General features: G+C 43.3%; 1 protein-coding gene across 1 annotated transcript; it reads right to left on the reverse strand.

Annotated features, from left to right (window-relative positions):
• Positions 1-307: 307 nt before the first annotated feature.
• rras (RAS related) lies at positions 308-27,632 on the reverse strand. Its single transcript, XM_083648935.1, has 6 exons — positions 27,040-27,632; positions 20,738-20,825; positions 14,858-14,960; positions 11,354-11,462; positions 8,430-8,548; positions 308-727 (listed from the first exon to the last, which is right to left on the reverse strand). Exons 1-6 carry the CDS (start codon positions 27,124-27,126, stop codon positions 640-642), a joined length of 594 nt encoding a protein of 197 aa, XP_083505061.1. The 5' UTR covers positions 27,127-27,632; the 3' UTR covers positions 308-639.

The raw sequence follows: 27,632 nt of genomic DNA on the forward strand, positions 1-27,632 counted from the left end.
TGTTTAAGGCTAGGTGGTGTTTAAGGCTAGGTGGTGTTTAAGAGCTGTTTAAGGCTAGGTGGTGTTTAAGGCTAGGTGGTGTTTAAGGCTAGGTGGTGCTTAAGAGCTGTTTAAGGCTAGGTGGTGTTTAAGGCTAGGTGGTGTTTAAGGCTAGGTGGTGTTTAAGAGCTGTTTAAGGCTAGGTGGTGTTTAAGGCTAGGTGGTGTTTAAGGCTAGGTGGTGTTTAAGGCTAGGTGGTGTTTAAGGCTAGGTGGTGTTTAAGGCTAGGTGGTGTTTAAGGCTAGGTGGTGTTTAAGGCTAGGTGGTGTTTAAGGCTAGGTGGTGTTTAAGGCTAGGTGGTGCTCTTCCTGAACCAACTCTCTCTGCTAGTTTAGAACGTCTCCCTTTCTCATCCTTTACACAAATGACAACATCAATATGAAAAGATTACAATGATTTAAAAGATGCTTTTGGCAAAAATGGCAAATTAAACCATTTGCGGGGGAAATAGACTCCACCTCTTTGCTTCGCACGCACACACACACACACACACACACACACACAGACACACACGCACACAACACACACACAGACACACTCCTATCTGCAGCCCACTCCTGTACTCTTGGGGCGGGGCTTTGGTCTCCATAGTAACAGTGGTTAGAGGAGGGTGCAGGGACAGCCACCACTCTTTTGCTTCCCCGTCTGATTGGCTGGAAGAGGGGGACACTCCGTCTCCTGAAACCTTCTGTGGAGGAGACAGAGAAATGGAGAGATAAGGGGGAGAGCGAGAGACAAATAGAGAGGGTGGGAGAGAGAGAGACAGAGAGGGAGATAGAGAGAAGGGGGGAGAGAGATGGGGGGGAGAGAGGTAGAGAAAGAGACAGAGAGGGAGATAGAGAGAAGGGGGGAGAGGGAGAGAGAGAGACAGAGAGGGAGATAGAGAGAAGGGGGGAGAGAGAGAGGGGGGAAAGAGAGGGAGAGAAAGAGACAGAGAGAAGGGGGGAGAGAGAGAGGGGGGGAAGAGAGGGAGAGAAAGAGACAGAGAGAAGGGGGGAGAGAGAGAGGGGGGAAAGAGAGGGAGAGAAAGAGACAGAGAGGGAGATAGAGAGAGGGGGGGAAAAGAGGGAGAGAAAGAGACAGAGAGAAGGGGGGGAGAGAGAGGGAGAGAGAGAGACAGAGAGGGAGATAGAGAGAAGGGGGGAGAGAGAAGGAGGGGAGAGAGATGGGGGGGAGAGGGAGAGAAAGAGACAGAGAGGGAGATAGAGAGAAGGGGGAGAGAGGGGGGGGAAGAGGGAGAGAAAGAGACAGAGAGAAGAGGGAGAGAGAGAGAGAGAGAGGGGTATATGCAGGATTCCTGAAGTTAAATTAAATTCCTTTTAAGACCTTTTCAATATTTCTCAACGCCACTTTGGTCACATCAGCAACAGGAATGTAAATCACCAGTTTCTTCATGACATGATATTGTATAGATTATGTGGACAACAATACGATATTTGCTGATATCACAAAGTTTGCCACGATACGAGTTTGATTCAATTCAGGGGTCTGCGATCGATATGAGACGATATCATTATGAGACGATATCATTATGCTCATTTAACACAATCAGCACAATAGCTACACTATTTACTACCTCATCAAATGGCAATTAAGACTTTTTAAGACTTTTTAAGGGTCTTCATTTTCCCTCGATTTATCAACTTTCAATACTTTTCAAGACCCTGCGGATACCCTGGAGAGGATACCCTGGAGAGGATACCCTGGAGAGGGAGAGAACAAGAAAGGAATTTCAACAAATATTGATGATTAAATGAGAGCAGCAGTGCTGGTCGCGTGGACGCAGCATATTGCTGGAATAGCAGTTTACCACTGCCTGAACGATACCCGATACGATAGGGATGAGTAGGGAACGATAGGGATGGGTAGGGAACCATAGGGATGGGTAGGGAACCATAGGGATGGGTAGGGAACCATAGGGATGGGTAGGGAACCATAGAGACACTGCAAAACGCGTCATCATTCAGAAGCCACGCCCAAGACGGGGGAAAATACAAGGAAGCACTGCCTGACGACTGCAGCTGGCAAAACAAACCGCGGCTAACCGGGGCGAACGGAGGAACTCTCATCAGATATAAATAGTTTTGGGGGTTTTACAGGGATTCGGACAGTTTTCTTTTTAGATAATGACAAAAGATTATTTCAGTACACTTCCTCCAACGGAGAGGGAAAGGTACATCGAGAAAATGAACTCAGTTGGCCTGGAGCAGTGTCCCTTTTCATTGCCCAAACAACGCTGGATAAATGATCCCACACAGTGGCCTGAAGTGAAATACTATGACATGAGCTTTTAGGCATGTTTAAATGATGAATGAAAATAACGCTGGTGTAACGTCAGACAGATGGCATCAGACACACTGGCGTTCTCCTATGTCACGCAGTTGCACACAAAGATCATATACAGTATATATGGAAGATGAACACTCCAACTTACTTCCTTGACAGCTAAATCCACATTTTCTTCTCGCGAATGCTCAATGGCTTCCTTGTTTTGCTCGGGAGTACAAAAAAACTTTAATTGCCGATTTTTTACATTTGTTGTGTGTGCAGCCCACCACACAACAGCTTTTAGCTATGTTTAATTCAAGGAAAATGACGCTGGTGAATGGGACTGAACGGAGCGATTTCCCCCGTGATGGGCGTGGCCTATTTCATGCAGTGTCTCTATAGGGATGGGTAGGGAACGATAGGGATGGGTATCATTAATTCCTTAACGATACCCATCCCTATTTCTGAGTGTCAGTAAACATGTGTCTGTGATGCCTGTCTGTCATGTCAGTGAGTCAGGGGAGAGAGCACAGCTGTGAGTAGCCCAGAGCATGGGGAGCTGTTTTGTTATTGTCTGGTAGCAGGAAGTTAACGTTGCAAGGCAGCAGGAGGCGTTTTGTTATTGTCTGGTAGCAGGAAGCTAACGTTGCAAGGCAGGAGGAGGCGTTTTGTTATTGTCTGATAGCAGGAAGCTAACGTTGCAAGGCAGGAGGAGGCGTTTGGTTATTGTCTGATAGCAGGAAGCTAACGTTGTTGTGAGGCAGCAGGAGGCATTTTGTTATTGTCTGGTAGCAGGAAGCTAACGTTGCAAGGCAGAAGGAGGCGTTTTGTTATTGTCTGGTAGCAGGAAGCTAATGTTGCAAGGCAGGAGGAGGCGTTTTGTTATTGTCTGGTAGCAGGAAGCTAACGTTGCAAGGCAGAAGGAGGCGTTTTGTTATTGTCTGGTAGCAGGAAGCTAACGTTGCAAGGCAGGAGGAGGCGTTTTGTTATTGTCTGGTAGCAGGAAGCTAACGTTGCAAGGCAGCAGGAGGTGTTTTGTTATTGTCTGGTAGCAGGAAGCTAACGTTGCAAGGCAGAAGGAGGCGTTTTGTTATTGTCTGATAGCAGGAAGCTAACGTTACAAGGCAGGAGGAGGCGTTTTGTTATTGTCTGGTAGCAGGAAGTTAACGTTGCAAGGCAGCAGGAGGTGTTTTGTTATTGTCTGGTAGCAGGAAGCTAACGTTGCAAGGCAGAAGGAGGCGTTTTGTTATTGTCTGATAGCAGGAAGCTAACGTTGCAAGGCAGAAGGAGGCATTTTGTTATTGTCTGGTAGCAGGAAGCTAACGTTGCAAGGCAGCAGGAGGTGTTTTGTTATTGTCTGGTAGCAGGAAGCTAACGTTGCAAGGCAGAAGGAGGCGTTTTGTTATTGTCTGATAGCAGGAAGCTAACGTTACAAGGCAGGAGGAGGCGTTTTGTTATTGTCTGGTAGCAGGAAGTTAACGTTGCAAGGCAGCAGGAGGTGTTTTGTTATTGTCTGGTAGCAGGAAGCTAACGTTGCAAGGCAGAAGGAGGCGTTTTGTTATTGTCTGATAGCAGGAAGCTAACGTTGCAAGGCAGAAGGAGGCGTTTTGTTATTGTCTGGTAGCAAGAAGCTAACGTTGCAAGGCAGAAGGAGGCGTTTTGTTATTGTCTGATAGCAGGAAGCTAACGTTGCAAGGCAGAAGGAGGCATTTTGTTATTGTCTGGTAGCAGGAAGCTAACGTTGCAAGGCAGCAGGAGGCGTTTTGTTATTGTCTGGTAGCAGGAAGCTAACGTTGCAAGGCAGAAGGAGGCGTTTTGTTATTGTCTGATAGCAGGAAGCTAACGTTGCAAGGCAGGAGGAGGCGTTTGGTTATTGTCTGGTAGCAGGAAGTTAACGTTGCAAGGCAGCAGGAGGCGTTTTGTTATTGTCTGGTAGCAGGAAGCTAACGTTGCAAGGCAGGAGGAGCTGTTTTGTTATTGTCTGGTAGCAGGAAGCTAACGTTGCAAGGCAGCAGGAGCTGTTTTGTTATTGTCTGGTAGCAGGAAGCTAACGTTGCAAGGCAGCAGGAGGTGTTTTGTTATTGTCTGGTAGCAGGAAGCTAACGTTGCAAGGCAGCAGGAGGCGTTTTGTTATTGTCTGATAGCAGGAAGCTAACGTTGCAAGGCAGAAGGAGGCGTTTTGTTATTGTCTGGTAGCAGGAAGCTAACGTTGCAAGGCAGGAGGAGGCGTTTTGTTATTGTCTGGTAGCAGGAAGTTAACGTTGCAAGGCAGCAGGAGGTGTTTTGTTATTGTCTGGTAGCAGGAAGCTAACGTTGCAAGGCAGCAGGAGGTGTTTTGTTATTGTCTGGTAGCAGGAAGCTAACGTTGCAAGGCAGCAGGAGGTGTTTTGTTATTGTCTGGTAGCAGGAAGCTAACGTTGCAAGGCAGGAGGAGGCGTTTTGTTATTGTCTGGTAGCAGGAAGCTAACGTTGCAAGGCAGCAGGAGGCGTTTTGTTATTGTCTGGTAGCAGGAAGCTAACGTTGCAAGGCAGGAGGAGGCGTTTTGTTATTGTCTGGTAGCAGGAAGTTAACGTTGCAAGGCAGCAGGAGGTGTTTTGTTATTGTCTGGTAGCAGGAAGCTAACGTTGCAAGGCAGGAGGAGGCGTTTTGTTATTGTCTGGTAGCAGGAAGCTAACGTTGCAAGGCAGGAGGAGGCGTTTTGTTATTGTCTGGTAGCAGGAAGTTAACGTTGCAAGGCAGCAGGAGGTGTTTTGTTATTGTCTGGTAGCAGGAAGCTAACGTTACAAGGCAGGAGGAGGCGTTTTGTTATTGTCTGATAGCAGGAAGCTAACGTTGCAAGGCAGGAGGAGGCGTTTTGTTATTGTCTGGTAGCAGGAAGCTAACGTTGCAAGGCAGCAGGAGGTGTTTTGTTATTGTCTGGTAGCAGGAAGCTAACGTTGCAAGGCAGGAGGAGGCGTTTTGTTATTGTCTGGTAGCAGGAAGCTAACGTTGCAAGGCAGGAGGAGGCGTTTTGTTATTGTCTGGTAGCAGGAAGTTAACGTTGCAAGGCAGCAGGAGGTGTTTTGTTATTGTCTGGTAGCAGGAAGCTAACGTTACAAGGCAGGAGGAGGCGTTTTGTTATTGTCTGATAGCAGGAAGCTAACGTTGCAAGGCAGCAGGAGCTGTTTTGTTATTGTCTGGTAGCAGGAAGTTAACGTTGCAAGGCAGCAGGAGGCGTTTTGTTATTGTCTGGTAGCAGGAAGCTAACGTTACAAGGCAGCAGGAGGCGTTTTGTTATTGTCTGGTAGCAGGAAGTTAACGTTGCAAGGCAGCAGGAGGCGTTTTGTTATTGTCTGGTAGCAGGAAGTTAACGTTGCAAGGCAGGAGGAGGCGTTTTGTTATTGTCTGGTAGCAGGAAGCTAACGTTGCAAGGCAGCAGGAGGTGTTTTGTTATTGTCTGGTAGCAGGAAGTTAACGTTGCAAGGCAGCAGGAGGTGTTTTGTTATTGTCTGGTAGCAGGAAGTTAACGTTGCAAGGCAGCAGGAGGTGTTTTGTTATTGTCTGGTAGCAGGAAGTTAACGTTGCAAGGCAGGAGGAGGCGTTTTGTTATTGTCTGATAGCAGGAAGTTAACGTTGCAAGGCAGCAGGAGGTGTTTTGTTATTGTCTGGTAGCAGGAAGTTAACGTTGCAAGGCAGCAGGAGGTGTTTTGTTATTGTCTGGTAGCAGGAAGTTAACGTTGCAAGGCAGGAGGAGGCGTTTTGTTATTGTCTGGTAGCAGGAAGCTAACGTTGCAAGGCAGCAGGAGGTGTTTTGTTATTGTCTGGTAGCAGGAAGTTAACGTTGCAAGGCAGCAGGAGGTGTTTTGTTATTGTCTGGTAGCAGGAAGTTAACGTTGCAAGGCAGGAGGAGGCGTTTTGTTATTGTCTGATAGCAGGAAGTTAACGTTGCAAGGCAGCAGGAGGTGTTTTGTTATTGTCTGGTAGCAGGAAGTTAACGTTGCAAGGCAGCAGGAGGTGTTTTGTTATTGTCTGGTAGCAGGAAGTTAACGTTGCAAGGCAGCAGGAGGTGTTTTGTTATTGTCTGGTAGCAGGAAGTTAACGTTGCAAGGCAGCAGGAGGCGTTTTGTTATTGTCTGGTAGCAGGAAGTTAACGTTGCAAGGCAGGAGGAGGCGTTTTGTTATTGTCTGGTAGCAGGAAGTTAACGTTGCAAGGCAGCAGGAGGTGTTTTGTTATTGTCTGGTAGCAGGAAGCTAACGTTGCAAGGCAGAAGGAGGCGTTTTGTTATTGTCTGGTAGCAGGAAGCTAACGTTGCAAGGCAGCAGGAGGTGTTTTGTTATTGTCTGGTAGCAGGAAGCTAACGTTGCAAGGCAGCAGGAGGTGTTTTGTTATTGTCTGGTAGCAGGAAGCTAACGTTGCAAGGCAGCAGGAGGCGTTTTGTTATTGTCTGATAACAGGAAGCTGATTATAGGCTATACTTTGCTGCAGCTCTGACCATGAAAGCCTCGGTGCCTCGGAGGTCTGCCTCGCTCGACTATGTCTCTCAGCCTTTAAACAGCTTCTCCATCATGTTTTCAATAACTGTCAGTGTTAAGTTCCATTCGCACAAGATTCAGATCACCTGTAGCCTACATCTCCCACTGTGCCCTGTACATCTCCCACTGTGCCCTGTACAGGGCCAGAATAACATAGGTTGAGTCTACAGAGCTGCCTTCAAAATCTACATCAAAATGTACCCTATGTGCCCTTTGACTTTCTGTTCATTGCATGTAAGCCTGTGTATCAATTCGTGGATATACAAGAGTGCATCTCTTGGCCGATATATGTGTTACCACATCATTTAAGACAACTCCTAATGACTCCTGGCTAGGGATGGGTATCGTTTCATATTTTCCGATACCGTTGCTAAAACGATACTTCTAAAACACTACCGGTGCCTAAACGGTGCCTGAAACGGTACTTTTTATGTGTTGAAGCCCTAGAATGTTAGTGAAGGTGCGTGCAGGGCCGGTTTCGGAGCACCAGAGGGTGGATATTTCACTCAGCAGCTTGGGCATGGCACCTAAATCTGGGTTGCAATTCGGTACCGGTAATATTGGTTGTAAAAGTACCGGTACCATATTGGTACCTTGTTTCGGGTACCCAACCCTACTCCTGGCTCAGTTTTGTTCTCAAGTGGGGGTTTTTTCGCTGATGGTGGGTTGCTCCAGGTTTGAGGAAGAGGAGCCAGCCAATTTATCCGAATGAACACTGTTCAAGTAGAGCATCTTATGACTTGTCTGAAAAGGGCTATAGTGATGTAGCCGAGTGTCCGGGTCCGCCTATTACTTACACTTGGTTAATAAAACAATAAACGAGAGACTCGGGCTGTAACGTTATAACACGCCCGCACATTCTCAGACAGCTAGCGCCTAGCGTTAGCACACTGGCTCTCATCAACAACATAAGTCCCCAATTCCTGTTCTACAGTAACACTGAGGGGACATCGACAGAGCCTCGCATACACACTGAACAGTCTGTTACAGTGATATCATTGCGCCCTCTGGAGGATCATTGAAAAATGATTTGAAAACACAGTTCTACTGAGAGAATGCACATTGCTTTTTGTTTTGTTCAAGTACATTTTCACATGCTCGAGCAAATCCTTAACGAGCGAGTAATCGAGCTTCGATTAATTGTGTGCATCCCTAATGCACATGTATACAGTTCTAATATGAAGAAATGCCATTATAATTCTTTTTCCCCTGGATACTCTGGTGGCTGGTTGGTTGCAGCCTGGATGCTCTGGTGGCTGGTTGGTTGCAGCCTGGATGCTCTGGTGGCTGGTTGGTTGCAGCCTGGATGCTCTGGTGGCTGGTTGGTTGCAGCCTGGATGCTCTGGTGGCTGGTTGGTTGCAGCCTGGATGCTCTGGTGGCTGGTTGGTTGCAGGCGTCTGATCGTGGGTGCATGAAAATGGGCGCGGGATGGGACAGGACAGGACGGGGTGACACTCCTGTGTCACCCCGGGCGAAGCAATACAACGCTAACTGCAACACCAGCTCCAGCATAGTGTGGCAGTGGAGCAGCATTCATTGATTTCAAAAGAAGCATTCCCTTATGGCTGACGGCTACAGTGCAGCTATGCTATCTCAGAGGGCTTTTACCTGATAGCTCGCACCACCTCCAGGAAGGCTTCGTCCACGTTGTAACGGTTCTTAGCTGAAGCCTCCATGTAGTGGATCCTGTTCTCTCTGGCAAAGCCCTGCGCCTCCTCCCGGGAGATCTGACAGACAAAACACACAACAATAAACAACAACAACAACAACAAAGCCCTGCGCCTCCTCCCGGGAGATCTGACAGACAAAACACACAACAATAAACAACAACAACAACAAAGCCCTGCGCCTCCTTCCTGTGGATATCATATCTGACAGAGAAAACAGAAATAGAGAGGCAAAGTGAACGTCACTTCCTGCTTCAGCACTGTACCAGAGATTTTCATCCGGCATTTATTTTCCCATACAGATATATTTAGAAACAGGAGAGACCACATAACATTTAACTCCGACCAAAACGTAAAACAAATTGCGGATTTAAAGAAAATATTTTTTCGATGTAGTTTTTTAAGTTTTGGTCCGAGTGAAATGTTCTATGGTTGCGGTTGCATTCCGGCATTGTTTTCCACCATATTGGTTGATTTATAACCGTAACTAATTCATAATATTGGCTACACGAGGACGCTACCAGCTGGCATTTTGCCCTGTGTTCAAGCTTCACCCCCTTTCCACCGCGAGACCCATTATTGCAGCCTTTCACACCACCCGCCAATAAAAGGAACGAACGCAAAGAAACTGTTTCCTTCCCCGCCCCCTCTGGTTCTCCACTGAACTACACACCATGAAGGCAGCCGGCCGGCGACTCGAGCGGCTCTCCAAAAGAACTGGCCTCACTGTCCATCTTGAGGTCCTTAGAGACCATGTGACCTCCATGTGACCTCCATGTGACCTCCTATAAAGCTGCCCTCTCCCGGACAAAGACCCACTACTACTCCACTCTCATTGCCAATAGATCTGTCACTTTTTATTCAAAATTTGAATGTAACTTCGAATGTAAAAAGTATTTAATACAAATTCTAATGGTAGCAAGCAAGAAGGCAATTACCAGACGCTGGCTTCTTAAAGAGCCTCCTACCCTGAACGAATGGGTAGATATTGTCAATAATATATATAGCATGGAACGCATCACATTCTGTTTAAGATGACAGAAGGAAAGAGGAGAGGAGTACTGGGCTAAATGGAATGCATACTTGACCAACAAAGAGTCTGACAACTGAAACTAAACTAGATACAATCATGAAGGTTTGTGAATGTAATTGAAAATGTACCATTCCATGTCTAACAATCTCTCTGTATTCCATTCAATGTATCTGAACGATCCTTGTTTTGTTGTTATAAAACCAAAAAATAAAGTATAAAAAAAGAAATGTTCTATACAAATAGTTTATTATTATTATTATACCAATTGTTATTATTATTATTAACTCATTCTCTGCCAGGGTCATTTCGGTCTGTGTGCTCCCAGTGCCAGGATTTTGAGCATATTTCCTGATCTTCCAGGACCCACAGAATATTCTGTGCTAGGAATAAAATTACACAACATATCTCACAATAAAGCAGAGACTCTCTTCTTACCCCTTGTAAAAAACTGAAACTCTCCCATGTTTCCTTGTTTAGTTACAAGCAGTGGAAGTTAGCTTGTTTTCACTAAAAATGCCCTCCTTGGGACATAAATAGGAGAAAAAGAGGTTTTTAGTGAAGGACACCGTTTCAAGCAGAACTCTCTTTTGAGCCTTTTATTTTTTGCCTCAGTGACACATCAGACATATACAGTATTTGTTTTCCCAAATAAATAAAAAAATAAATAAAAATAAGAGAATGTATTTGAGGGAGCTGTGTCGGTCTTAGCTTGATAAAAGCATAAACAAATGGAACGAACCCTTATGTGGTCACACTCACACACTCTCTCTCTCTCTCTCTCACACTCTCACTCACACACACACACACACACACACACACACACACACACACACACACACACACACACAGGAATAACGAGTGCTGTAACGTTACCTGCTGTCACGTTACCTCTCATAACTAACGTTAGCACAGAAGATCACACAATAGCTACGTTAGTGCTGTAAACTTTGAAATGTTTATGTGACACATGTTTCGCCTTGGTTGCTGGGGACGGGTGTGTGACGCGGTTTGACGCGTTTGACGTATCCATGTGATTCCCCCTCCCTTGAGTGTGACAGAGAGCTCCCCTTGAGAGGGAGATCTGGCAAGAGGAAACGTGAAGCGAGTCATGCCGGCGGCATAAGTTATAAACAATGCGTGACAATTATACTCGAATGTTGTGTGTGTGATCATTTCATCTCAAACGCGATACAAAAAATAGGCTACTTTTTACCATCGTCATTGCTCTCTCCAAGTGGCACCCATTTCTCCTCCTCCGATTCATCTGTGTCACAGAACGCTGTGAAGGGGAGCCTTCGTCGCCATGGCGCTCCGTCGTGGAGCAATAACAAAAACGCTGGCGTCTTCCTCGCCATCGTCGCCAGCCGAGAACTCTGGATCGGACTCTGTTTCGACCACAGGCTCCACCCATAAATACTAAACTAGCGGGTTCCTTTTATCAATTTGACCTGAAACAATGTCACAGGCTGGGAAAGTGTCTGATGTAATGTAAACAGCCAAAACATGAAAGTACGTCCGAGTACGTCTTTGGCACAGAACGCCATTGTTAAAAGTACTTCCGGGTATGTCTTTGGCAGAGAATAAGTTAAGAAGCCTGATTTATTGTATATTATAAAACGGCTCTCTCAAATCAAGCAATCTGATTGGTTCACAGCCATTGTATAATTCCAGTAACCGAGTTCAATAACCCATGGCCATGCGGCCTCGTGGGATAACAGCTTATCAGCGGGATATATTCTCCACAACACACTTGCTCTCATGCTATATTGCTTAAATATATAAAGCATAACGCAGCATGAAGGCAGCAGCAGCCTGCTAGTGGTGTACTGTACCATCCTGTGCTGCTCCAGGTCCGCCTTGTTCCCAACCAGCACCATGGGGAAGTCGTCCCGGTCCTTCACCCTCAGGATCTGCGTGTGGAACTTTTGGACCTCATGGTAGCTGGGAGAGGACAGTGAAAAAGCATTAACTTCTGGACCTCATGGTAGCTGTGAGAGGACAGTGAAAAAGCATTAAATTCTGGACCTCATGGTAGCTGTGAGAGAACAGTGAAAAAGCATTAACTTCTGGACCTCATGGTAGCTGTGAGAGGACAGTGAAAAAGCATTAACTTCTGGACCTCATGGTAGCTGTGAGAGGACAGTGAAAAAGCATTAACTTCTGGATCTCATGGTAGCTGGGAGAGGACAGTGAAAAAGCATTAAATTCTGGATCTCATGGTAGCTGTGAGAGGACAGTGAAAAAGCATTAACTTCTGGACCTCATGGTAGCTGTGAGAGGACAGTGAAAAAGCATTAGATTCTGGACCTCATGGTAGCTGGGAGAGAACAGTGAAAAAGCATTAACTTCTGGATCTCATGGTAGCTGTGAGAGGACAGTGAAAAAGCATTAACTTCTGGATCTCATGGTAGCTGGGAGAGGACAGTGAAAAAGCATTAACTTCTGGACCTCATGGTAGCTGGGAGAGAACAGTGAAAAAGCATTAACTTCTGGATCTCATGGTAGCTGTGAGAGGACAGTGAAAAAGCATTAACTTCTGGATCTCATGGTAGCTGTGAGAGGACAGTGAAAAAGCATTAACTTCTGGATCTCATGGTAGCTGGGAGAGGACAGTGGTAAAGCATTAGCAACTAGCAATGAGCAGATATTCATGGACAGATTCGGCCATTCGACTGCCAGCGAAGATCCTTGGCAGATGAAATAAAGATAAAACAGAAATGTATCTTCATACCAATAAACCAATTCAACCATAAACAGCATAGATATCATTAGTTTCTCTAAACGTAAGCAATGTCCCTTATGGTGTAACAAAGTTGAGTTCTTTGGTATGGCAGCTGGCTGGGAGCACCACACTGAAGATTGCTGCCACTGTAGGTTTGTTGCAAATAATGTAACATCTATGTTGCAGTGGCTGCAATATAGACAATTCTTCATTTACCACATACACAATCACTGAAAAGTGTCAGGCAAAGTTGTATTCTTCAGGCCTAGAAATACAATTTCACTCAGGACAGTCATATTATGAGATACACCATTTATAGCAACAAATGCACTGTATAATAAGACAGCTGGGTTTGGTCATGTGGCTCTGCTCCTGGGATGATCAAACACCAAAGGGCTCTTCTAAGTCTACCAATACAATGGAAATACCCAGAATACCTTGTGGCCCGAAGGCCGAGCTCCGGTACAGAGGAATCACCATGACAACTGTTCATACATGTTTCATTGACTTTTTATTTTTGTTTTAAGGATGTTGGTTGTTATGGTTATGATTATGATTAGGCAAGAACAACTTGGTTAGCGTTAGGGGTTGGTCATCGTTAAATAAGGAAAATGTTCAGCTGGAGTTGTGGTTTTGGGCTTGTGGGTAAGACGTTTGCCTTCCAATCTGAGGACTGGGGTTTGAATCCCGGGTTGAGCTATTTAGATTTTAACAAACCTGTTTCTTATTTGAAAACGTTGAATTACGTTCCAAAGATTGGTTATTAGGGTTAGGCAAATAAAATAATTTGGTTAGGGGTTGGTCGTGTTTAAATGAGACAACCTTAACCTTAACCAAACTGTTCCTGCCTAACCATAACCGTAACACAACCAACATCCTTAAATCAAAATTATCATATTATAATACAATATATTATAATATTATATTCACAATTATGATTAATGGAAATTCACCACGGTACAATTATCTTGAGTGTTTATTATCGCGATAGACGATAATATCTTATATTGTCCCACCCCTACCCGCAAATCCCCTGAATCTACTGGTGTAGAGCTAGCTCTGCCTCAAACAGCCTGAAATGTATGACAACTCAAATGTATATATATATATCTATATCTATATATATATATATATATATATATATATATATATCTATATATATATATATATATATATATATATATAGATAGATAGATATATATATATATAGTAGGCATACTGTTTACAAACAGGAAAGCTGCTTTCAGCAGGACAGTAGAGCGACAAATCTCCAAGGTTATTACTTTATTATTACTTTAATGACAGACATAATACAACAATAAAGTGAAATCTATACAAACCTTTTGGATTTTTTATTTCTTAGTAAACTTCCGCCTAATAACTCCTGTGCGTTTTCATGGTGTCTGGGTAGTGCAGTGGTAGATTCCCTGCCTACCAATACAGGGGTCACAGGTTCGAGCCCCCGTGTTACCTCTGGCTTGGTCGGGTGTCCATACAGGCACAATTGGCCGTGTCTGCGGGTTTCTGCACTAACGCCTCCTGTGGTCGGTCGGGGGGGGGGCACCTGTTCAGGGGGAGGAGAACTGGGGGGAATAACATGATCCTCCCATGCGCAACATCCTGCCAGTGAAACTCCTCACTGTCGGGTGAAAAGAAGCGGCTGGCAACTGCACATGTATCGGAGAAGGCAAATGCTAGTCTACAACTCTCCCCAGATCAGCTGGAGTAACTGGGGTGGAGCAACGACCGGGACAGCAGGGGGAATGGCCAAGTACAATTGGGGAGATTTTTTTTTAATATAGAAAAATAAAAAATAAAACTCGTGCTCAAGTGTATACATTTCAAAGATGGACAAATGTATTGATTAAATATTTGCTTTATTGTATGCAATAACACACCCAGTGAACACACAGTCTAAACGGTGGTGACATTCTGATCATTATCTATCTATCTATATATATATATATATATATATTATTTGCATTTTTGTCTTTGATCGATGGGACAGTATGTGCTGGACAGCGACGGGGGGGGGGGGGGGGGGGGGCAGGGAGGGAGAGAGGGGAGGACATGCAGCAGGTTGGATTCAAACCCGGGTCGGCTGCGTGAAGGACTAAGCCTTAATGGTACGTGTGCTACCAGGTGAGCCACCAACATGCTGATCATTATTGCATTATTGAGATACATGTGATAAGGCAGACGCTGTGCCTTTTAGAGAAGCCTACAGAGATACATGTGATAAGGCAGACGCTGTGCCTTTTAGAGAAGCCTACAGAGATACATGTGATAAGGCAGACGCTGTGCCTTTTAGAGAAGCCTACAGAGATACATGTGATAAGGCAGACACTGTGCCTTTTAGAGAAGCCTACATTTTCACTATTTTCAGTTTTGGGGAGGATCCAAACATCATGTAGTAAAATATTTGTATTCAACCATTCATTTACAAAAAAACTAGAGATATTAAAGTTATAGAAAATAAACATGCTTGTGATTTGTTCTAGCTTGGGAGGGGTATCTCACATTTTCAGGGCCTCAGTTCCTCTACTAGATTTGATTTAACTAATGTTGAAGTGAAAGATTCCCCCCCCCCCCACACACACACTCTTTCCGTTACCTGCCACTGTCGTTGAGGGCGAACACCAGTAAGAATCCCTCTCCTGAGCGCATGTACTGTTCCCTCATCGCCCCAAACTCCTCCTGACCTGCTGTGTCCAAGACTGACACACACACACACACACACACACACACACACACACACACACACACACACACACACACACACACACACACACACACACACACACACACACCTTTATTTGTGTTCACATTTAGACAAGTGATCCTTGGATCAAACAGTAACACAAACAATGGGACTGGATACATCTGTCATTCAGACCGACAAATGTATCCAGTCCAGAATTAGGTGGCTTGGCTTTTGGTTTGGGCAGTCCTGCCCTCTGCTGGCCACTTACCTGGCCTGTGGACGTTACCAAGGCCTCCAAATAGAACCAGTGTTTCCCACAGGATTTTGAGTTGTTGTGGTGGTGGATCAAATGCATCAATCTGGTGCATTTTGAGTCTCAGAGCAAAATGTAGAGGCTAGTAGATCTATGAAGAATTACACACCACATTAATATCCTCTTTACTGTGCTGTGGCTTTGCAATGATGAACACAATAAATGTGCCTATATATTTTGCATACAGTTCACTTACATGGTAGAATACTAGTACAGTACTAGTATCTCACACACAGTACAGTACAGTACAGTACAGTACAGTACTGTACAGTACTGTACTGTACTGGACTAGTATTCTACCAGATACCAGATACGTAAGTAAGTATGCAAAATATATAGAGGCACATTCATTTTTTACACCCTGTTTTCAGCTGAAATCTTCCATGGAGCCAGGTGGTGCAGCAGCTTCACTTTCATCCACACCTGTCCAGTGTCTCAATGGAGATTTCAGCTAAAAACAAGGTGTAAATTACATATTTTCAAGTCAACTTGACATCTCAGGGCTTGTGGAGACTTGGATTAGCCAGGTGAGCAGTATGGAAGCATTTATGTATTTTTTCTAGGGATGCACCGATCGATCGGCACGTGACCGGAAATGGCCGATTTTCACGTGATCTGCCTCGATCGGTGATCTGTTCCGGTCACTCTAAATAGCCGATTCTGTGAGCCGATTTTCACATGACGTGCGCGCACCCCAAAGCACCGAGACAGGCACCCAGCCACCACACCACACATGCCAGCATACCTTCCTCGTTGTGGATTTTTTTCACCGTCAGTGAAGTAGACAAAGCTCGCAGTTTGTCACACATGCAAGTCGAAAATAAGCCATGGAGACAGAGATGCGGCCGAGTCCCGCTCGGCTGGAGTCAAGTCTGAGCGGCTCGCTTCACCTCACTGGCCCCTCTCTCTCTGCTCTCTCTCCCCGGGAAGCGGTGCTCCAGCAACCCGCCACCGCGCACAGCCGGCTTGGCGAGGTGAACGTGAGCATTGTGTCCAGTATGATAACCATTCCCCGACCTGCATTCTCCATTCCACATCAGCGCTGCTGCCTCAGCCTGTCACTCATGTTGCAACGTGGTGGATACAGGAGAGACTATTTGTTTCGTATTGCAAATAGAACGACATGAGAACGACGGACATAATAATAAAAATGCATCGGACTCACAAGTGTGCAACGTTTTCTGTGCGTGATGATATTTTTTCGGATGGCAGATAAAAATACGCATACCAAACTTCGGACTGTGTGTAAACGCCGCCTGATATTCAGACTGAAGATCGTTACTGTAACTCATAAACTCATTTCCCCTCTACTCAAGAGGACTGGTCTGGAGCCAGTCTATAAACTCCTTGTCCATGGATCATTTTGATGTTCTGTTGCACCTGTTTTCTTTTGGAAAAGTAAATGCATGATAGCTGTGGCATATAGGCTATTGGATTTAATTTAATTTTTGTATTCATTGTATTTGCACAAAAAAGCTCTGTCCAGTAGCCTAACCTGGAACACTTTTATTTTGAGATGTGTTTGAGTGAGATGGTCCTACTTCATGCAAATGATAAGAATTGTTTATTTGTTTATTTGGATCCCCATTAGATGTAAGAATTGTTCTATGAATCTTAATTTTCAAACAAAGTTACAAAAACGTTTGTGTAAGCTGTCAATTGTTGTTTTTAGAAGAAAAAAATCGGAATCGGCAAAAATCGGTATCGGCAAGTCAGACTATTCAAAAATCGGAAATCGGAATCGGCCAAGAAAATGGCAATCGGTGCATCCCTAATTTTTTCTGTTGTTGTTTTTTACATTTTTGCTCATGGACCCCTTCACACTCAGCAGACTCTGTGCTCGCTGGGCACGATGCGTCCAGAGTGCTTTACCCAGTACACTGACTGTACCTCATAGTACTTTACCCAGTACACTGACTGTACCTCATAGTACTTTACCCAGTACACTGACTGTACGTCATAGTGCTTTACCCAGTACACTGACTGTACCTCATAGTACTTTACCCAGTACACTGACGGTACCTCATAGTGCTTTACCCAGTACACTGACTGTACCTCATAGGGCTTTACCCAGTACACTGACTGTACCTCATAGTACTTTACCCAATACACTGACTGTACCTCATAGTACTTTACCCAGTACACTGACTGTACCTCATAGTGCTTTACCCAGTACACTGACTGTACCTCATAGTACTTTACCTAGTAGCTACTGATTTACTCCACAAAGTAAAACCGTTTTCAAAATATGTGTTATTTTGATGAACTGACCTTACGACGGGGCTCTATAGAGTTACGTGTGTCTAGTAACATTATTAAAACATCATAAAGATAACGCTGTTTCTGATAGTTTGCTAAAATACTAGTGCTAATCTGTTAGCGAGCTATCGGGCGAGCTTCTTCTTCTGCTGCTTCTAATAGCTTTGCGGCAGACTAGATGCCAGCAGACTACAGTCTGAGTCAGTGCAAGTTTGAACATGGAGATGAATCATCCAGAAAGCGCGCGCACACACGCACACACGCACACACACACACACACACACACACACACACACACACACACACACACACACACACACACACACACACACACACACACACACACACACACACACACACCTGTGCTTCAAACATTCAACACAAGCCTTTCTTACTGAGCAAACCAACAGGAAGTGTTAAGTAGGGCTGGCACGGATCAGAAAACCCACGGATCGGATCGCGTGACGGATTTTGAGCCACGGATCACAGATTTTTCGGATCAGCAAAAATATATATATATCAGATTTTTTCTCTCAAAATTAGATTTTCAATTAGATTTTTTTAATACTATTATAATTCTCTAACCATTTGTTGCCCTGCACAGCTCAAAAAATATTTTTTTCTCATAAGTGACACAATGTATGCTTTTACTCTGAAGGCAGAACAACCCAACTTCCTGTTTTAGGTGGCACTGCTATGCCTAACTTCGTGGCTGTTGCTTGCACCAGTCACATGACACGGGTACTGACCTACAGACCAGACCAGGTCAGTCTGGAAATATAACGTTGATGCTACGTTAAGCTACTCAGTGGCCCCACGTGTTGTTTTGTTGTTATGTGTCCTAAGGCAACATTTCACCGTCCGGTGATAATGTGTTTGTGAAACGTGTGCGCACGTGTGTGTGTGTTGTGACCCATTGACGTTCCGAACCGCGTTCCGAACCGCGGGGGCTGATCCGTACAGGTCACGGATTATCCGTGATCCGTGCCAGCCCTAGTGTTAAGGCATGTTGAGTATGAGTGAACAGAAGTGTTAAGGCGTGTTGAGTATGAGTGAACAGGAAGTGTTAAGGCGTGTTGAGTATAAGTGAACAGGAAGTGTTAAGGTGTGTTGAGTATAAGTGAACAGGAAGTGTTAAGGTGTGTTGAGTATGAGTGAACAGGAAGTGTTAAGGTGTGTTGAGTATGAGTGAACAGGAAGTGTTAAGGTGTGTTGAGTATGAGTGAACAGGAAGTGTTAAGGCGTGTTGAGTATAAGTGAACAGGAAGTGTTAAGGCGTGTTGAGTATAAGTGAACAGGAAGTGTTAAGGTGTGTTGAGTATGAGTGAACAGGAAGTGTTAAGGTGTGTTGAGTATAAGTGAACAGGAAGTGTTAAGGTGTGTTGAGTATAAGTGAACAGAAGTGTTAAGGTGTGTTGAGTATAAGTGAACAGAAGTGTTAAGGCGTGTTGAGTATAAGTGAACAGAAGTGTTAAGGTGTGTTGAGTATGAGTGAACAGAAGTGTTAAGGCGTGTTGAGTATAAGTGAACATGAAGTGTTAAGGTGTGTTGAGTATAAGTGAACAGAAGTGTTAAGGTGTGTTGAGTATGAGTGAACAGGAAGTGTTAAGGCGTGTTGAGTATGAGTGAACAGGAAGTGTTAAGGCGTGTTGAGTATGAGTGAACAGGAAGTGTTAAGGTGTGTTGAGTATGAGTGAACAGGAAGTGTTAAGGTGTGTTGAGTATAAGTGAACAGGAAGTGTTAAGGTGTGTTGAGTATAAGTGAACAGAAGTGTTAAGGTGTGTTGAGTATAAGTGAACAGAAGTGTTAAGGTGTGTTGAGTATGAGTGAACAGGAAGTGTTAAGGTGTGTTGAGTATGAGTGAACAGGAAGTGTTAAGGTGTGTTGAGTATGAGTGAACAGGAAGTGTTAAGGTGTGTTGAGTATAAGTGAACAGGAAGTGTTAAGGTGTGTTGAGTATAAGTGAACAGGAGTGTTAAGGTGTGTTGAGTATGAGTGAACAGGAAGTGTTAAGGTGTGTTGAGTATGAGTGAACAGAAGTGTTAAGGTGTGTTGAGTATGAGTGAACAGGAAGTGTTAAGGTGTGTTGAGTATAAGTGAACAGGAAGTGTTAAGGTGTGTTGAGTATAAGTGAACAGGAAGTGTTAAGGTGTGTTGAGTATGAGTGAACAGGAAGTGTTAAGGTGTGTTGAGTATAAGTGAACAGGAAGTGTTAAGGTGTGTTGAGTATGAGTGAACAGGAAGTGTTAAGGTGTGTTGAGTATGAGTGAACAGGAAGTGTTAAGGTGTGTTGAGTATGAGTGAACAGGAAGTGTTAAGGTGTGTTGAGTATGAGTGAACAGGAAGTGTTAAGGTGTGTTGAGTATGAGTGAACAGGAAGTGTTAAGGTGTGTTGAGTATAAGTGAACAGGAAGTGTTAAGGTGTGTTGAGTATAAGTGAACAGAAGTGTTAAGGTGTGTTGAGTATGAGTGAACAGAAGTGTTAAGGTGTGTTGAGTATAAGTGAACAGGAAGTGTTAAGGTGTGTTGAGTATGAGTGAACAGGAAGTGTTAAGGCGTGTTGAGTATGAGTGAACAGAAGTGTTAAGGTGTGTTGAGTATAAGTGAACAGAAGTGTTAAGGTGTGTTGAGTATGAGTGAACAGAAGTGTTAAGGTGTGTTGAGTATGAGTGAACAGAAGTGTTAAGGTGTGTTGAGTATGAGTGAACAGGAAGTGTTAAGGTGTGTTGAGTATAAGTGAACAGGAAGTGTTAAGGTGTGTTGAGTATAAGTGAACAGAAGTGTTAAGGTGTGTTGAGTATAAGTGAACAGGAAGTGTTAAGGTGTGTTGAGTATAAGTGAACAGAAGTGTTAAGGTGTGTTGAGTATGAGTGAACAGAAGTGTTAAGGTGTGTTGAGTATAAGTGAACAGGAAGTGTTAAGGTGTGTTGAGTATGAGTGAACAGAAGTGTTAAGGTGTGTTGAGTATAAGTGAACAGGAAGTGTTAAGGTGTGTTGAGTATAAGTGAACAGGAAGTGTTAAGGTGTGTTGAGTATAAGTGAACAGAAGTGTTAAGGTGTGTTGAGTATGAGTGAACAGGAAGTGTTAAGGTGTGTTGAGTATGAGTGAACAGAAGTGTTAAGGTGTGTTGAGTATGAGTGAACAGGAAGTGTTAAGGTGTGTTGAGTATGCGTGAACAGGAAGTGTTAAGGTGTGTTGAGTATGCGTGAGCCTTACTGTCCAGCCGGCTCTCCTTGCCGTCCACAGTACAGATCTTGGTGTAGGAGTCTTCGATGGTGGGGTCGTAGTCCGACACAAAGTAGGACTGGAAGACACACAGGACATTAGATGTATTTAGATGTTAGATGTTCAAATGTAGGTCATAGCCTACTGCATGGGCATGGCTAATGTTAATGACATGTGCCTTACTGGAACACCTCCTATAGTATTGAGGCTTTGCAGTTGTCTCACAAACCTCTTATCACAGGTGTGGACATAACTATAAGAACCAGGCTACAGTAAGGTCACTTAATAAGCTGGTGGACTCGGTGCGATTCGGGGGGTGAAGTAGCAACATTGTTGTGATTTTCATTTGGTCTGGTTCTCTTTCACACAACAATTTGTCACAAGCACTAAACTTTCTGAACAATGTCACATGATCAAAACAGTCACTCGTCTATTGGACAGAATAGAGAAGGGAAATCTCTCCTCTCTCCAGCAGGCTTCTTGCCTGGCTGAGGGCTGACTGAACAACACAAGTGAATCCACAAAACACACAAACCATGGAGCAACACCACCTGCGATATTGGGATTTCTGGTTTTACTTTGGTGTTACTATCAAATAAATATTTGACAAGAATGTGCCCAATATGAGCAGCAGATGAGGTAGAAAGCTGTTGAACATTTCATTCTGCAGATGAGACGAGTAGCCTACGTACCGAAGGAGATAGCCGCAAGCCAGCTGTTGAGAACCGATGTGTTGTTGTTATGACGACATAGCCTCTATGTCACGACGCGGCGCGCAGGTACTGTACACCTGTGCACGCCGCAGTGTTTGTTTTGCTCCCTTCTACCGTCTTCTACTCATGATGCACTGCATGAGTGCATCAGATGCACTGGCGCTCTTGTGTTTAGTCCGGGTTGCTTTCACACAACAAACGAACCGTGCCAGGGTTCACTACCCCGAGGAAACGAACTCTGTCACGGTTAAAGCGGACTAAACAGCTTATATGTGAAGGCGACCTAAGAGAGATAGCTACTAAGATGATTGTGGTGTGGCTATAGATGTATTAATAATGTAGTAATGTTCCAAGTCAAACTGAACAGTGTGTTAAGATGGATTTATTTTCCAATGTAGGTTACTGTCTGTGACAGAGTCAACTGTCTTGTCTTCAGCCCATCTCTAGGTCTCCAGGGGAGGCGCGCCTCACACTTTGAAAACTGCTGCGCTATGCTTAACATAAGTTCTCTCTATGGGGCAGAATGTGACATCCTTTACTCTTGCGAGTCCCTCGTTGGCATAGTGCCAGTCAGCTGTTTGTCACTATGGGTATACCCACACCAAATGCACTTTTGAGAAACCTCATGTACAGATTCATGTGTCGATTAGATGCCTGTGTGAACAGGGTTATTGTGGCCTTAACCAATCCTGCATTAAGCAACGCCAGGTTCTATTCTCCTTTGTGGCGACATTGGAGAAAGAGCCTCTATGTTTTATGATGCCTTGTATTTATTTTAGTGTTGTCTTTACATTTATAATGTATTTTTATGTATTTTATGTCTTGTATTGTTTTATATGGACCTGCGCTTGTGTCTGAAATAAAGTTTGAATTGATTGAATTGATATACAGTACATCCCATGTGGGATGTACCTGCCCACATTCGTCCCAACCACAGCCAAACAAATGTAAACAGCACCCAAATCAGGCAGGGGGCAGCGTCTGACCACAAACACACTGCCACAGTATTCATTTAGTGGGTTAAAATGTATGTTTTTGAAGGGAAACTTTTCTATAGGATAAAAAAAGTTTTTTAATTAATTAGTTGCATAGTCAGGGCTCGACGTTAACTTTTAAAAGTGGTTGCCGGAGGGGCAACCTGGCAGGAGCTTTTGGTTGCACGAATAAAAATATGGTTGCCATTTTTAGCCGCCTTATATTTTGAGTAATTAAGATACTATGCAGTCATAAGCCGGCTTAATAATAACCATGTTACAGAAAAGTAAGTATAATAGTCTATAGTATATAGTATAGTAGGCCTATTCAGTGCGCGCACCGGGTGTAGTAGTAGTAATAATAATAATAATAATAATAAATTTGTGAAATTTCGTTTTCTAAACAAATCTTAGTTCTTTTTTGTTTTTATAATGCATTTGCACTGAAAGGATTTATTTAACTAATATTTGTGAACTTTCATTTTCATATATTTTTTAACAGTTATTGTTCATATTGTGCTTAATTTATTAATTAAAAGCGTTATTAATAATGAAGTAGCCTATGCCTCTCATTCATGTTCATTCAGGGATACTATGATGACAGTGGTTTGGGGCCCCCACTCTATGATTTTGCATGGGGCCCCAAAAGGCCCAGAAGCGGCCTTGGCCCGCCCGCACGCGGTTGTTTTCTTGTGGAATACATACGCGGAGTTTCCGCGTGCAGTTCAGACGCACTTCGCCTCGTCCACTACTTATATTAGAAATGGAATATGGTAATTTTTGGAGGTACTTACAAATACGAGATTGTATCGTCAAGGGTAACTTCATGTTGGGTAATAATACTGTGATGATGTTTTTGGAATGACCTAGTATAGCACACAGGGCATCTATATTTTACAAATCTTTAAACGTATCGCAAACAGAGATTTGTAATAATCTGAGAATCATCTGGCAGAGGGACTTGGGGTGTGATATCAGTGAGGAAGAATGGTTAAAGATATTAGCGAATACGGGGAAATATATAAAGGAGGCGAGGGGGAAATTTACTCAATATAAGTTAATACACAGGTTTTATTTTATGCCCTCTAAGCTTCACAGGATGGGTTTGATGGCCAATAATTGATGTTGTAAATGTCAGGCAGAGACGGGAACGTTTCTACAGCAATATGGGAGTGATGTAAACTGGTTTACCCGTTTTGGGAAAAAGTAATAGAATACATAGGGAAATGGTTGGGTTCGGAGGTGCCTGTGTCACCAAGGTTATGCCTGTTGGGAGACCAAACAGAAGTGCCAAATATATCGAAGTACGACTTTGCAGTGATAAATGTAGGCGTGGTCACGGCTGCCAGAATGATTCTCAGATTATGGAAAAGTACATCCTCTCCAGATTTAAAAAAGTGGGTAGAATTCATGTTAGAAATAGTATCATATGAACACATGTTGGCAAGAGTCAATGATAGAAATGATGATTTCAAAATTGCATGGGACCGCTTCTTTGCTCATAGCACGACTGGGACACTGTGATGTGGCTATATTATATTATATTGCTTTAATTATTTTATTTATTTTTTGTTGTGAATATATCACGGAACCAAGTATGTTAATTTATTACAGGCCTGGAAATGTATAAGTGAAAGTAAAAATGTTTGTTTATGTTTATGCTGTCTATGTGTGTAAATAAATAAAAACTTTATTTACAAAAAAAAAAAAACGAATATGCATACTTTGCAGTTAGCCGCGACGCACAACTATAAAGGGGCTCGCCTAGACGCCTACCGGTGTAATCAGGAAATTCTGCACAGTCTGCGGTCTTACTTCTTCTTCCTACATTCACCAATCTCAAATGAAAGTACACCTCTGAGCCACGGCTGTTGTCTCGGAGCACGCTGTTTGTTCGTTCTGAAATAGTCCATAGTTTACGAGTAGGTCTGTTTCCCCTGACACGGTTGTCCTCTTTTTCTCAAATGCCATTGTTTTTTCGTGCAAGCGGTTCATCTGGTTATTTGTCAGTCGAATCATCTTTCTTGCTCGTTCATTTGTGATGTTGACACCACACCAGGTTAACGTTAGTTGAGGCTTTCACACAGCCAGACAACTTATATCTGTTTGGCCATATCAAACGTGTGCTTGCAGCTGAGCCGGTGTGCGCGCAGCGTCTGACCTGAGTAAACACACCGCACGTGTCTACTGGGTTCCTTCTGGTAATTAGCAACATCGTTCCCATTGTAACAGCAATAAAATGTCAGCGTGTCACTCACAAGTATTAAAAAATATGTATTTGGTGCATATTTTGCTGTTTGCTGCTGTGCTTATTTTTTACATGTTAAAATGTGGTTGCCACTATGGCAACCAAAGGCCAAGAAATGGTTGCCATTTATTTTTTTTGGTTGCCCGGGGCAACCGGGCATCCGTTAATGTCGAGCCCTGATAGTATACCTTTAATTTGCAAGAAGTTAATACAAATAGAGAATGTAGAGACTATTTTGGTCATAGTTATACAGATAGTCATGGAATTCTGGACAAAATCGTATCCAACAATAACAAATATTGTCAGATTTGGGTGAAATGCAGGTCCGTGGGCTAATGTGTAGTGTAGGGGTCCTTGGTCCGTGGGCTAATGTGTAGTGTAGGGGTCCTTGATATGAAATGGGTTGAGAATCCCTGGCCTTCAGTGGCCTATAGTATAATACAGACAGTTTCACTGGAATTCTGTTGCTAGAGAAACAGTTTGAAATCTAGCTGATTTCCTTCAGCTATTAGCAAACACTGCGTCAGGAAATAAAGTAGATAGAGTAGGCCTAAGGTGTATGATGTGTAAAGTAATACATAGTGTGGGCTATATGTTTATGATGTGTAGAGTAATCCATAGTGTGGGCTATATGTTTATGATGTGTAGAGTAATACATAGTGTGGGCTATATGTTTATGATGTGTAGAGTAATACATAGTGTGGGCTATATGTTTATGATGTGTAGAGTAATACATAGTGTGGGCTATATGTTTATGATGTGTAGAGTAATACATAGTGTGGGTTATATGTTTATGATGTGTAGAGTAATACATAGTGTGGGCTATATGTTTATGATGTGTAGAGTAATACATAGTGTGGGCTATATGTTTATGATGTGTAGAGTAATACATAGTGTGGGCTATATGTTTATGATGTGTAGAGTAATACATAGTGTGGGCTATATGTTTATGATGTGTAGAGTAATACATAGTGTGGGCTATATGTTTATGATGTGTAGAGTAATACATAGTGTGGGTTATATGTTTATGATGTGTAGAGTAATACATAGTGTGGGCTATATGTTTATGATGTGTAGAGTAATACATAGTGTGGGCTATATGTTTATGATGTGTAGAGTAATACATAGTGTGGGCTATATGTTTATGATGTGTAGAGTAATACATAGTGTGGGCTATATGTTTATGATGTGTAGAGTAATACATAGTGTGGGCTATATGTTTATGATGTGTAGAGTAATACATAGTGTGGGCTATATGTTTATGATGTGTAGAGTAATACATAGTGTGGGCTATATGTTTATGATGTGTAGAGCAATACATAGTGTGGGCTATATGTTTATGATGTGTAGAGTAATACATAGTGTGGGCTATATGTTTATGATGTGTAGAGTAATACATAGTGTGGGCTATATGTTTATGATGTGTAGAGTAATACATAGTGTGGGCTATATGTTTATGATGTGTAGAGTAATACATAGTGTGGGCTATATGTTTATGATGTGTAGAGTAATACATAGTGTGGGCTATATGTTTATGATGTGTAGAGTAATACATATTGTGGGCTATATGTTTATGATGTGTAGAGTAATACATAGTGTGGGCTATATGTTTATGATGTGTAGAGTAATACATAGTGTGGGCTATATGTTTATGATGTGTAGAGTAATACATAGTGTGGGCTATATGTTTATGATGTGTAGAGTAATACATAGTGTGGGCTATATGTTTATGATGTGTAGAGTAATACATAGTGTGGGCTATATGTTTATGGTGTGTAGAGTAATACATAGTGTGGGCTATATGTTTATGATGTGTAGAGTAATACATAGTGTGGGCTATATGTTTATGATGTGTAGAGTAATACATAGTGTGGGCTATATGTTTATGATGTGTAGAGTAATACATAGTGTGGGCTATATGTTTATGATGTGTAGAGTAATACATAGTGTGGGCTATATGTTTATGGTGTGTAGAGTAATACATAGTGTGGGCTATATGTTTATGATGTGTAGAGTAATACATAGTGTGGGCTATATGTTTATGATGTGTAGAGTAATACATAATGTGGGCTATATGTTTTGAACTTGTATTAACAGTATAATAGGCTATATGGGCCTAATCCAGTATGGGGTGGATCTGCACTGAACTGTTATGATAAGGGCTACAGTAGGCTAGCTTAAGTCGGCATATAGTAGGCCAGGCCTGCAGTACTGTAGCCTATATACTTTGTGTATCTAAAGTTAATCGAGTGTAAGCTATAGAATATGTAGACTATATAGTTGGCTATATGGTGTAGCCAATGTAGGCTATCTATAACGTTAGTTAGGTTACAGTAAGATTAGTGTATAAAATGTTACCTGGATGAACTGGATGGTCAGAGCGCTCTTCCCCACCCCTCCTCCTCCCACCACCACCAGTTTGAATCTCTCCTCTTCTCCAGTCATGTTACTGGTCTGGATCTGGTCCGGACTAACTGGACTAGGATCTGGTCTGGTCTAACTGGTCTGGATCTGGTCTGGACTAACTGGGAGTTGTTTCTGTGTATCCAAACCCTTCCAGGATCCCCAGGCGGGCGAAGTTCAGAGCGGTGTTGGAGTAATCCTTAAGCCCAGAGGCTCGCAGCATGGGCGGGTTAGGAGCGCAGGTTTGGACTGAAGCTGGTCGACATGGAGCTCATTGGACACACTTTATAATGTGTCATGAACGTTCCACAGCGCAGCGGCCGACATGTTAACGTTTAGCTAGTTAGAAAGTGCTGCTGGAGTTTCACTGTCTGTCCAAACAGCCTGAACAAACTCACGTTATGTCCAGCTTTTCACAACTCGCTAAACGTTATGTCCGTCCGCTGTGTTAGCTTCTCCTCTTCTCTTCTTTTTCCTCTCTTTCTTTCTTTCCTTTGTCTTGTCTTGTGTTTCTCTCTCTCTCGGCCTCCAGACGCTGCCTGCTTTTA

The sequence above is a fragment of the Poromitra crassiceps genome, assembly GCF_964638095.1.
Source record: "Poromitra crassiceps genome assembly, chromosome: 13".
Taxonomy (NCBI): Eukaryota; Metazoa; Chordata; class Actinopteri; order Beryciformes; family Melamphaidae; genus Poromitra; species Poromitra crassiceps.

Excerpts from the sequence above, each read along its gene's own strand:
- rras (XM_083648935.1), bottom strand. The coding sequence starts at position 27,126 with ATGACTGGAGAAGAGGAGAGATTCAAACTGGTGGTGGTGGGAGGAGGA. Across the intron at positions 14,961-20,737 it reads CAAGGAGAGCCGGCTGGACA|TCTTGGACACAGCAGGTCAG; the intron begins GTAAGGCTCACG and ends TGTGTGTGTCAG. Across the intron at positions 8,549-11,353 it reads ACCTGGAGCAGCACAGGATG|ATCTCCCGGGAGGAGGCGCA; the intron begins GTACAGTACACC and ends TTTGTCTGTCAG.